The sequence below is a fragment of the Oncorhynchus clarkii genome, chromosome 11, assembly GCF_045791955.1.
Source record: "Oncorhynchus clarkii lewisi isolate Uvic-CL-2024 chromosome 11, UVic_Ocla_1.0, whole genome shotgun sequence".
NCBI classification, from domain to species: Eukaryota; Metazoa; Chordata; class Actinopteri; order Salmoniformes; family Salmonidae; genus Oncorhynchus; species Oncorhynchus clarkii.
In genome coordinates this window covers 25,827,470-25,840,731 of record NC_092157.1, presented here as the reverse complement: position 1 = coordinate 25,840,731, position 13,262 = coordinate 25,827,470, and the positions used below count along the sequence as shown (strand labels likewise).

General features: G+C 44.7%; 1 protein-coding gene across 5 annotated transcripts in view; it reads right to left on the bottom strand.

Moving 5' to 3' along the window:
- LOC139420411 (partitioning defective 3 homolog) overlaps positions 1 to 13,262 on the bottom strand; it is a 546,201-nt gene that overhangs the window by 213,554 nt on the left and 319,385 nt on the right. For all 5 annotated transcript variants that reach the window (XM_071170491.1, XM_071170488.1, XM_071170486.1 and 2 more), the window contains one exon: positions 11,233 to 11,392. In XM_071170491.1, coding sequence (XP_071026592.1) covers positions 11,233 to 11,392 — 160 coding nt within the window. The remainder of the gene's footprint in view (positions 1 to 11,232; positions 11,393 to 13,262) is intronic.

Sequence of the window (13,262 nt, the reverse complement as noted above, 5' to 3'; positions counted from 1 at the left end):
TACATCTGTGACCGTACGTACATATCACCATCAGAAGCCATGGATTGCAGGTAAGATACGCACCGAGCTAAAGGCTAGAGCTGCCACTTACAAGGAGCGGGACACTAATCTGGACACTTATTAGAAATCTCACTACGCAATCAGACAAACCATCAAACAGTCAAAGCATCAATACAGGACTAAGATTAAATCCTACTATACCGGCTCTGACACTCGTTGGATGTGGCAGGGCTTGCAAACTATTATGGACTCCAAAGGGAAACCCAGCCACGAGCTGCCCAGTGAAGTGAGCCTACCAGACAGGCTAAATGCATTTTATGCTCGCTTCGAGGCAAGCAACACTGAATCATGCATGAGAGCACCAGCTGTTCCGGACGACTGTGTGATAACACTTCCTATAGACGATGTTTATTTTATTTTACCCTTATTTTACCAGGAAAGTTTACTGAGAACACATTCTCATTTACAGAAATGACCTGGGGAATAGTTACAGTGGAGAGGAAGGAGCCAATTGTAAGCTGGGGATGATTTGGTGACCGTGATGGTATGATGGCCAGAATAGGAATTTAGCCAGGACACCGGGGTTAACACCCTTACTCCTACGATAAGTGCCATGGGATCTTTAGTGACCACAGAGAGTCAGGACACCCGTTTAACGTCCCATCCAAAAGACGGCACCCTACACAGTGCAATGTCCCCAATCACTTCCCTAGGGTATTCAGAATGTTTCTTAGACCAGAGGAAAGAGTGCCTCCTACTGGCCCTCCAACACCACTTCCTGAAGCATCTGGCGTCCCATCTAGGGACCAACCAGGACCAACCCTGCTTAGCTTCAGAAGCAAGCCAACAGTGGGATGCAGGGTGGTATGCTGCTGGTAATTTGAGCAAGACCTTTAAACAGGTCGACATTCACAAGGCCGGGTGGAATACCAGAACACGTACTCAGAGAATGTGCGGACCAACTGGCAAGTGTCTTCACTGACATTTTTAACCTCTCCCTGACAGAGTCTGGAATACCTAAATAAATGTTAAATCAAAAATACAAATATATTGTCGGTAGCCATGAAGTGCTTTGAAAGGCTGGTCATGGCTCACATCAACACCATCATCCCAGAAACTCTAAACCCACTCCAATTTGCATACCACCAGATCCAGATCCACAGATGACGCAATCTCAATCGCATCCCACACTAACCTTTCCCACCTGGACAAAAGGAACACCTATGTGAGAATGCTGTTCATTGACTACAGCTCAGCGTTCAACACCATAGTGCCCACAAAGCTCATCACTAAGCTAACGACCCTGGGACTAAACACCTCCCTCTGCAACTGGAACCTGGACTTCCTGACGGGCCGCCCCCAGGTGGTAAGGGTAGTCAACACCACATCTGCCATGTTGACCCTCAACATGGGGGCCCCTCAGAGGTGTGTGCTTAGTTTCCTCCTGTACTCCCTGTTCACCCATGACTGCGTGGCCAAGCACTACTTCAACAGCAAGTTTAAGTTTGATGATGACACAACAGTGGTAGACATAATCACCGACAACGATGTGGAGGAGGTCAGAGACTTGGCAGTGTGGTGCCAGGACAACAACCCCTCCCTCAATGTGAGCAAGACAAAGGAGATGATCGTGGACTACAGGAAAAAGAGGGCCAAACATGCCACCATTCACATCGATGGGGCTGTAGTGGAGTGGGTTGAGAGTTTCAAATTCCCACCAACAAGCTATCATGGTCTAAACACACCAAGAACGTTGTGAAGATGGCATGACAACGCATTTTCCCTCTCAGGAGGCTGAAAGGATTTGGCACGGGTTCCAGGAGCCTCAAAAAGTACTACAGCTGCACCATCGAGAGTATCCTGACCATTTGCATCACTGCCTGGTTTAGCAACTTCTCAGCATAAGGCGATACAGAGGGTAGTGCGTACAGCCCAGTACATCACTGGGGTCAACCTTCCTGCCATCCAGGATTTACAGTGCCTTGCGAAAGTATTCGGCCCCCTTGAACTTTGCGACCTTTTGACACATTTCAGGCTTCAAACATAAAGATATAAAACTGTATTTTTTTGTGAAGAATCAACAACAAGTGGGACACGATCATGAAGTGGAACGACATTTATTGGATATTTCAAACTTTTTTAACAACTCAAAAACTTAAATATTGTGCGTGCAAAATTATTCAGCCCCTTTACTTTCAGTGCAGCAAACTCTCTCCAGAAGTTCAGTGAGGATCTCTGAATGATCCAATGTTGACCTAAATGACTAATGATGATAAATACAATCCACCTGTGTGTAATCAAGTCTCCGTATAAATGCACCTGCACTGTGATAGTCTCAGAGGTCCGTTAAAAGCGCAGAGAGCATCATGAAGAACAAGGAACACACCAGGCATGTCCGAGATACTGTTGTGAAGAAGTTTAAAGCCGGATTTGGATACAAAAAGATTTCCCAAGCTTTAAACATCCCAAGGAGCACTGTGCAAGTGATAATATTGAAATGGAAGGAGTATCAGACCACTGCAAATCTACCAAGACCTGGCCGTCCCTCTAAACGTTCAGCTCATACAAGGAGAAGACTGATCAGAGATGCAGCCAAGAGGCCCATGATCACTCTGGATGAACTGCAGAGATCTACAGCTGAGGTGGGAGACTCTGTCCATAGGACAACAATCAGTCGTATATTGTACAAATCTGGCCTTTATGGAAGAGTGGCAAGAAGAAAGCCATTTCTTAAAGATATCCATAAAAAGTGTCGTTTAAGTTTGCCACAAGCCACCTGGGAGACACACCAAACATGTGGAAGAAGGTGCTCTGGTCAGATGAAACCAAAATTGAACTTTTTGGCAACAATGCAAAACGTTATGTTTGGCGTAAAAGCAACACAGCTGAACACACCATCCCCACTGTCAAACATGGTGGTGGCAGCAGCATGGTTTGGGCCTGCTTTTCTTCAGCAGGGACAGGGAAGATGGTTAAAATTGATGGGAAAATGGATGGAGCCAAATACAGGACCATTCTGGAAGAAAACCTGATGTAGTCTGCAAAAGACCTGAGACTGGGACGGAGATTTGTCTTCCAACAAGACAATGATCCAAAACATAAAGCAAAATCTACAATGGAATGGTTCAAAAATAAGCATATCCAGGTGTTAGAATGGCCAAGTCAAAGTCCAGACCTGAATCCAATCCAGAATCTGTGGAAAGAACTGAAAACTGCTGTTCACAAATGCTCTCCATCCAACCTCACTGAGCTCGAGCTGTTTTGCAAGGATGAATGGGAAAAAATTTCAGTCTCTCGATGTGCAAAACTGATAGAGACATACCCCAAGCGACTTACAGCTGTAATCGCAGCAAAAGGTGGCGCTACAAAGTATTAACTTAAGGGGGCTGAATCATTTTGCACGCCCAATTTTTCAGTTTTTGAGTTGTTAAAAAAGTTTGAAATATCCAATAAATGTCGTTCCACTTCATGATTGTGTCCCACTTGTTGTTGATTCTTCACAAAAAAATACAGTTTTATATCTTTATGTTTGAAGCCTGAAATGTGGCAAAAGATCGCAAAGTTCAAGGGGGGCGAATACTTTCGCAAGGCACTGTATATACTAGGTGCTGTCAGAGGAAGTCATAGACTGTTCTCTCTGCTACCACACGGCAAGTGGTACAGGAGTGCCAAGTCCTGGTCCAAAAGGCTCCTTAACAGCTTTTACCCCCAAGCCATCAGACTGCTGAACAATTAATCAAATGGTCGCCATTTGCATTGACACAATAAACTTAGTGTTTATTATCTATGCATAGTCACTTTATCCCTTCCTACATGTATAAATTGCCTCAACTAACCTGTATCCCTTCACACTGACACTGTACCGGTACCCCCTGTATATATCCTCATTATTGTGATTTTATTGTGTTACTTGCTTGTAAGTTAGCATTTCACGGTAAGGTCAAAACCTGTTGTGTTCGGTGCATGTGACAAACACAATTTGATTTGATTTGACATTATGTTTCTGTGTGGGGAGAAAGCCCAGTTTAAATACAGGTGGAGCAGTTAACTGTCATATCATGGCTGGCAGAAATACATGACCTGTTTGCATTCATTTGCTCTATTGATTTGCTGCCGTCTGTAATAAATTACAATCAAAGTCAGTTCTTGATATCGAAGAAGAACAATTGCATTCCCATTTATCAGTGTGGTTCATCTGTAGTAGGGAGAATAACATACACCGAGAGAAGCAGTAGTGCAGTCATTGCCTAAGTACGCACTAACTTAGAGGGCTGATTCAGTTACAGGGCTCTCCTCTGAGGTACTTTTGAGACTGGAATAGGAGAGGTTTGTCACAAATCATTTGATTTGTTTAATGAAAATGGTTGTTTCCATTTCTGGACCTCACCCAGTTAACTTTATATCCCTTCCTGCAGTAATTATTTTATGGAACAGTGTGTGTGTGCATACGTCCGTGCGTGTGTCAATACATGCGTTTATTCCACTATTAAAGAAAGTTTACGTATGTACAGTTGAAGTCGGAAGTTTACATTAGCCAAATATATTTAAACTCAGTTTTTCACAATTCCTGACATTTAATCCTCGTAAATATCCCCTGTTTTAGGTCAGTTAGGATCACCACTTTATTTTAAGAATGTGAAATGTCAGAATAAGAGTAGAGAGAATTATTCATTTCAGCTTTTGTTTCTTTCATCACATTCCCAGTGGGTCAGAAGTTTACATACACTCAATTAGTATTTGGTAGCATTGCCTTTAAATTGTTTAACTTGGGTCAAACGTTTCGGGTAGCCTTCCACAAGCTTCCCACAATACGTTGGGTGAATTTTGGCCCATTCCTCCTGACAGAGCTGGTGTAACTGATTCAGGTTTGTAGGCCTCCTCGCTCACACACTCTTTTATCAGTTCCGCCCACAAAATGTATTTAGGATTGAGGTCAGGGCTTTGTGATGGCCACTCCAATACCTTGACTTTGTTGTCCTTAAACCATACCTTTGGAAGTATACTTGGGGTCATTGTCCATTTGGAAGACCTATTTGCGACCAAGCCTTAACTTCCTGACTGATGTCTTGAGATGTTGCTTCAATATATCCATATACTTTTCCTTCTCATGATGCCATCTATTTTGTGAAGTGCACCAGTCACTCCTGCAGCAAAGCACCCCCACAACATGATGCTGCCACCCCCGTGCTTCACGGTTGGGATGTTGTTCTTCGGCTTGCAAGAATCCCCCTTTTTCCTCCAAACATAACGATGGTCATTATGGCCAAACAGTTCTATTTTTGTTTCATCAGACCAGAGGACATTTCTCCAAAAAAATATGATCTTTGTCCCCGTGTGCAGTTTTGGAGCAGTGGAGCAGTGGCTTCTTCCTTGCTGAGCGGTCTTTCAGGTTATGTCGATATAGGACATGTTTTACTGTGGATATAGATACTTTTGTACCCGTTTCCTCCAGCATATTCACAAAAGCCTTTGCTGTTGTCCTGGGATTGATTTGCACTTTTCACACCAAAGTACGTTCATCTCTAGGAGACAGAACGCGTCTCCTTCCGAGCTGTATGATGGCTGCATTTATAGTTGCGTACTATTGTTTGTACAGATGAACGTAGTACCTTCAGGCGTTTGGAAATTGCTCCCAAGAATGAACCAGACTTGTGGAGGTATCCAATTTTTTTCGGAGGTCTTGGCTGATTTCCTTTGATTTTCACCTGATGTCAAGCAAAGGGGCACAGAGTTTGAAGGTAGGCCTTGAAATACATCCACAGGTACAGCTTCTAAAGCCATGACATTCTTTTCTGGAATTTTCCATGCTTTTTAAAGGCACAGTCAAATTAGTGTATTCAAACTTCTGACCTGCTAGAATTGTGATACAGTGAATTATAAGTCAAATAATCTGTCTTTAAAACAATTTTAGGAAAAATTACTTGTGTCATGCACAAAGTAGATGTCCTAACCGACTTGCCAAAACTATTGTTTGTTAACAAGAAATTCATGGAGTGGTTGAAAAGTGAATTTTAATGACTCCAACCTAAGTGTATGTAAACTTCCGACTTCAACTGTATGTACACTGAACAAAAATATCAACAAAAAAATTGAAGTGTTTGTCCCATGTTTCATGAGCTGAATTAAAAGATCCCAGAAATGTTCCATTCGCACAAGAAGCTTATTTCTCTCAAATGCTGTGCACACATTTGTTTACATCCCTGTTAGTGAGCATTTCTCCTTTGCCAAGATGATCCATCCACCTGGACAGGTGTTGCATATCAAAAAAGTAATTAAACAGCATGAGCATTACACAGGTGCACCTTGCGCTGGGGATAATAAAAGGCCACTCTAAAATGTGCAGTTTTGTCACACAACAGAATGCCACAGATATCTCGAGTTTTGAGGGAGCGTGCAATTGGCATGCTGACTGAAGGAATGTGCACCGGAGCTGTTACCAGAGGATTGAATGTTAATTTCTCTACCATAAGCCACCTCCAACATTTTTTTAGAGAATTTGGCAGTACATCCAACCGGCCTCACAACCGTAGACCATGCGTAACCACGCCAGCCCAGGACCTCCATATCCGGCTTCTTCACCTGCGGGATCTGGTCAGCTGGTCAGCTGATGAAACTGTGGGTTTGCACAACTGAAGAATTTCTGCTGTCAGAAACTGTCTCGGGGAAGCTCATCTGCGTGCTCGTCGTCCTCACCAAGGTCTGGTCCTGACTGCAGTTCTGAGTTGTAACCGACTACAGTGGGCAAATGCTCACCTTTGACGGCCACTTGCACGCTGGAGAAGTGTGCTCTTCATGGACGAATCATTGGATTAACTGTACCAGGCAGATGGCAGACAGCGTGTATGGCGTCATGTGAGTGAACAGTTTGCTGATGTCAACGTTGTGAACAAGGTGCCCGTACAGACAATGCAATTGCATTTTATTGACTGCAATTTGAATGCACACAGATACCTTGACGAGATCCTGAAGCCCATTGTCGTGGCGTTAATCTGCCGCCATCACATCATGTTTCAGCATGATAATGCACGGCCCCATGTCACAAGGACCTGAACACAATTCCTGAAAGCTGAAAAGGTCCCAGTTCTTCCATGACCTGCAATTTCACACAGCCATTGAAAGGAGTGGGACAACATTCCACAGGCCACAATCAACAGCATGATCAACTCTATGTGAAGATGTGTTGCGCTGCATGAGGCAAATGGTGGTCAAACCAGATGCTGACCGGTATTCTGATTCACGCTCCAACTTTCTGTGACCAACAGATGCAGATATTTTTTGTTCAGTGTATATAGGGGGTGGCTACTTTGAAGAATCTCAAATATACTTGGTTACTACATGATTCCATACGTGTTATGTCATCGTTGTGATGTCTTCACTATTATTTTACACTGTAGAAAATAGTAAAGCTAAAGAAAAACCCTTGAATGAGTAGCTGTGTCCAAACTTTCGACTGGTACTGTATGTCTGTTTACGGACTTAATAGTGAAGCCATGCTTTCATTCCAGGCTCTAGAGACCAGTCATCATGCTGTTAATCACACACCAGTAGCTATATTCATACTGAGGAGGTGACCTTGCTGTGTAGGTTCTCAGCATCTGTCCTCTTTCATGACTGTCATACGAGACAGACCAGGCAATAGGTCTCCTCCCATGCTAACATAACATGGGACTGAGATAACTGTTCTACAATACACGGTCACCTCTATATCTGTGTGAGAACATGTTTAAAATGTCCTCAGCGGTCAGTGTGAGAAATACCTGGGTCGTGTTCATTAGGACACACAGCGTAAAACGTTGTGTACGGAAAAGGAACATTTGCGTTCCTGATTGGACAAGTCCAGATAGTCCCTCCTTGTTTTAGTCCATTTTCTTCCTTTTGGTGCCTATTGAACATGACCCTGCTGTCTGACACACAGAGATTCAAACACTCGTCGTTATTGATTTCAGTTTCAATCCAAGTCGAAGAAGTAAACACCAGTCACATTAGCAAGAGGTCTGTCTTTCTGACTGGCAGCAAGAGGTGCCTAACAATCATCTGCATCATTAAGCTTTTTTATTCTGAAGGTGTTTTTCTACAATGACTGTAGCCGTAATTCACCGACAAAACACGCCGGTCGATGCATGAACACTACAATAGAAAAACTGTCTGGAAACAAACAGAGAGAGAAGAGAGAGAAGTATCTGGCACTCTCTCCCTGAGAAATTAGTCGAGATGGAGATCTGAAGGTTTGTCAAGCCAGCTTGCCAGTAACATCGGCCCCAAATCACCCCCTCTAACTTCCACTAACTTTTCAACTTCCCTCATTTGCCACACTCTCACTCACACTCACAGGAGGGAAAGCTGCTCTTGAAGTTTTTGGCACGGTAGAAGTTTTTAGAATTCCACAACCATTGTTTAGTTCTAGAAACTGTTTGTGATCACAGTGGCATTCTGAAAGGCTGTGTCAGTGCCTGTCTCATAATAAGGCATCTGTGGCAACCAAAGTCAGCGTAGGAGGAGGGGAGAAATGAGTGGGAGAGAGGAAAAGAGGGAGGAATGAGAGACATAAGAGCAGAGGGGAAGAGAGGAGCAGGGCCTATTGAGCTAGAGGTTTAATTAGCCATCAGATGGCTTTGACACCTTCTCTGATCTCCAGCGAGAAGGAGTTCATTGGCAGAGTGGCACTGCTACTACTAGATAACATGGAGATGAGAGAGCACTGCTACTGTAGACAACATGGAGATAAGAGAGCAATGCTACTGTAGACAACATGGAGATGAGAGAGCAATGCTACTGTAGACAACATGGAGATGAGAGCACTGCTACTGTAGACAATATGGAGATATGGAGATGAGAGAGCACTGCTACTATAGACAACATGGAGATGAGAGAGCACTGCTACTGTAGACAACATGGAGATGAGCGAGCACTGCTACTGTAGACAACATGGAGATGAGCGAGCACTGCTACTATAGACAACATGGAGATGAGAGCACTGCTACTGTAGACAACATGGAGATGAGAGAGCAATGCTACTGTAGACAACATGGAGATGAGAGCACTGCTACTGTAGACAATATGGAGATATGGAGATGAGAGAGCACTGCTACTGTAGACAACATGGAGATGAGAGAGCACTGCTACTGTAGACAACATGGAGATGAGAGAGCACTGCTACTGTAGACAACATGGAGATGAGAGCACTGCTACTGTAGACAATATGGAGATATGGAGATGAGAGAGCACTGCTACTGTAGACAACATGGAGATGAGAGAGCACTGCTACTGTAGACAACATGGAGATGAGAGAGCACTGCTACTGTAGACAACATGGAGATGAGAGAGCACTGCTACGGTAGACAACATGGAGATGAGCGAGCACTGCTACTGTAGACAACATGGAGATGAGAGCACTGCTACTGTAGACAATATGGAGATATGGAGATGAGAGAGCACTGCTACTGTAGACAACATGGAGATGAGAGAGCACTGCTACTGTAGACAACATGGAGATGAGAGAGCACTGCTACTGTAGACAACATGGAGATGAGAGAGCACTGCTACGGTAGACAACATGGAGATGAGCGAGCACTGCTACTGTAGACAACATGGAGATGAGCGAGCACTGCTACTATAGACAACATGGAGATGAGAGCACTGCTACTGTAGACAACATAGATATGAGAGAGCACTGCTACTGTAGACAACATGGAGATGAGAGAGCACTGCTACTGTAGACAACATGGAGATGAGAGAGCAATGCTACTGTAGACAACATGGAGATGAGAGAGCACTGCTACTGTAGACAACATGGAGATGAGAGAGCACTGCTACTATAGACAATATGGAGATGAGAGCACTGCTACTATAGACAATATGGAGATGAGAGAGCACTGCTACTGTAGACACCATGGAGATGAGAGAGCACTGCTACTGTAGACAACATGGAGATAAGAGAGCACTGCTACTGTAGACAACATGGAGATGAGAGTACTGCTACTGTAGACAACATGGAGATGAGAGAGCACTGCTACTGTAGACAACATATAGATGAGAGAGCACTGCTACTGTAGACAACATGGAGATGAGAGAGCACTGCTACTATAGACAATTTGGAGATGAGAAAGCACTGCTACTATTGACAATATGGAGATGAGGGAGCTGAAAAAGCTAGGTCTACTCAGAGAAGAAGGGATGAAAGATAGGGGATATTGAGAAAGGGGAAAAGAGGAGAGGAAGAAAAAGGAAGAGAGGAGAGGAATAGAGGGAGAGAGGAGAGAAATAGAGGGGAAAAGAGGAGAGGTAGACAGGGGGAGTGAGGAGAGGAAGAGCGGGGGAGAGAGGAGAGGAAGAGAAGGGGAGAGGGAGGGGGGGGAAAGAGGAGAGGAAGAGAGGGGGAGAGAGCAAAGAAAGAGAGGGAAAGAGAAGAGAGGTAGAGGAAGAGAGGGTGAGAAGTAAGGAGGAGAGGAAGAGAAGGGGAGAGGGAGGAGGGGGAAAGAGGAGAGGAAGAGAGGGGGAGAGAGCAAAGGAAGAGAGGGAAAGAGAGGAGAGGTTGAGGAAGAGAGGGTGAGAAGTAAGGAAGAGAGGGGGAGAGATTAGAGAAAGAGAGCAGAGAGAGAGGAGAGGAAGAGAGGAGGAGAGAGCAGAGGAAGAGAGCGGAAGAGAGGAGAGGCTGGAGTAGCTAGGGCTAACTCAGAGGGGAGGACAGGAAATGGGAGAGAAGGAAGAGAGAGGGGGTAATGGTGGGTAGTGGGGGTGTAGTGTGGAGTGTGAAGAGGTGGGGTCAGGTGGGGGTGTCAGGCTCCTCCAGCTGTGTCAAAACGTGGCTCCATGGCAGTGAGGTCGATACAGAGATGACAGGAGGTGACTGGTTAAGGCCTGAATTGACTAGCAGAACTGGAGCTAAACTGGACCTGGAACGGAATGGGAATTGACCTGAGTGCAATCGTGCAGGTTGAGAGTGAAGGGGTGATGAACCAAAAATGACATTAACCCCCCTGATTATAATCAGGGGGTGATGGAGGGCTGTGGACGGGAGGGATGAGGGAGATGGAAGAGGTGTGAGGTCAGCTAACTCAGAGAAAAATAAATGCCGTGTCTCTCGCGACCTCACTTTCAATCAAGGTGCAATAATTAGAATGTTATCATAGAAGACATTCGGCCAACGGCAGTTTGCTTCAAAGACAAACATTAAAACATGTAGTTTATACCAACGCATTTCTGCGAATACCACCAGGAGTTCAGGTGACTCACCCATCATGCGCGGTCCCATCATGACATTGCGTGGCGGCATGGAGGGCTGGTCGTCCATGGACTCTCTGGTCCCGAACATGGAGTGGGAGATGTGACGCTCATGGTCGTCCAGAGGGTCTGTCAGAGGCTGCTCCTCCACCCGCAAGCTTCCTGGAACCTCCTAAAGAGGGACAGAGAAAGAAGAGAGGTCACTAAGTGGAGGGGAAAGAGAGAAGAACGTCAAGCCCTTGATGCAAAACCAAGTCTCAAGTCTCAAACAAGGTTCAGTCTGTCCACGGCCACTTCAAACATACAATACAATCTTTCACGGGTTTGCATGTAGGAACCAGTACCAAAGGCGGTTTCATCTTCCAGTCAACAGACAAGGCAGTGCTCCCAGTCAGATGAAGCAGCATAGATTTCCCATAGCTGTAAACACAGCTGCCTCATCCAGTGGGCCTCATTTAATGGCAAACTACTTTTGCTCGGTGGTCAATGTATTGCGAGATTGATTGTTGGGCGAACCGGCCACTCGATACACGTGTCACTTTTAACACAACCCTATTACTGAGTGACAGTTAAGAAATGACATTGTAGGGTTTTAGCTTGGACCTAATAAGAAACACTAGACTTCATGAGTCTTGTGTTTCCAGTCATCAATGTTAGGGGGGAGTGGGGTAAGTTGAGAAACGTTATATATTCAGCATCACTCATCAATGGAAAAATAGTATTCTTTCTAACAAAGATATCTATATATATTTCGGAGTGTTGTACATCCCTGGAAATAATCCTAATTCGTGCAAACATTACAGTTTTGAAAACATAGCTTGTCTAAACAAGTGGTCTCTTGGCAGGGTATGGGGTAAATTGAGTATAAACTGATGTATAGAACAATCTTAAAACGATCTACTTAGCATCGTGAAACCTCTAACGTAATAGATTCATTTGACTTGGTGAAAATCCGTTTTTTGGACCTAACTTGCTTACCACTTTTTCCATGTGGTTTCTTCCTTCACAGACTCCATGGAATGATGACCTCTTCCTAAATATGTGGTCAAATTATACTTTTTGTGTATGGTTTCCTAAAAAAAAAAGGGAGCCTCAACTTATGCCTTTGGCGCAACTTACCCCACTCTCCCCTACAACCATTCTGTCCTTGTCAACAGGCTGTGTCCCAAATGGCTCCCTTTTCCATGTATAGTGTGTTACTGTTGATCAGGACCCATGGGGCTCTGGTCAAAAGTGGTGCACTATGTAGGGAATAGGGTGTCATTTAGAACACAAACAGTGTAAAACTGTACAGGCTATGGTGGGAATGTTCTGTGATGCATTATGGCCCCAGAGAATAAAATATAATTTCCCACAAACATATGAGAGAAAGAGAGAAGGAGAAAAAAAGAGAGGGAGAAAATACTGTAGCATTGTTTGGCAGTCACCTGTGAGGGAACCACGTGCGACTGGTTAGAGAACAGAGCCTGTTCCAAAGACAACAGCCGGGCCCTGTTTCACCAACACACACACACGCATGCGCAAACACACACAGAGTTGATTCTTTATGCCCAGGGAATACAGTACGAGTTGGCCCTCCAACAAATCTGTTACAGATTCATTCCAAGCAGAGAGAGAAAGTGAAGCGAGAGAGTGAAGCGAGAGAGTGAGGCGAGTGAGTGAGAGAGAAGCAAAAGAGAGAGAGAAGCAAGAGAGAGAGAAAGAGAGACAGCAGGAGAGCACAAAATAGAGAGGAACCAAGCTCTGAACTGACCCCAGACCTGCAAATATGGATGTATCATGACACAAAACTGACCACGGGCCAAAAGCAACAGAAACCAGAGAAGAGGAGATTCTTCAAGAAAACAAATAGAGAAACAAATGTGAGAGGATTGCAGAGGAAGAAAGACCCGTGCTGTCTATAGGACCAGACCAGTGCCGTTGGGTCAGCTCTGTAGTCTGCTGGGGTAGCACAGCCGTGCCGGGTCTATATGGTGACGGCTGGGTCAGGCGGGGGAAGAGACTTATCATGGCTGGTCTGTTTAATATAAATGAAGTTTAAT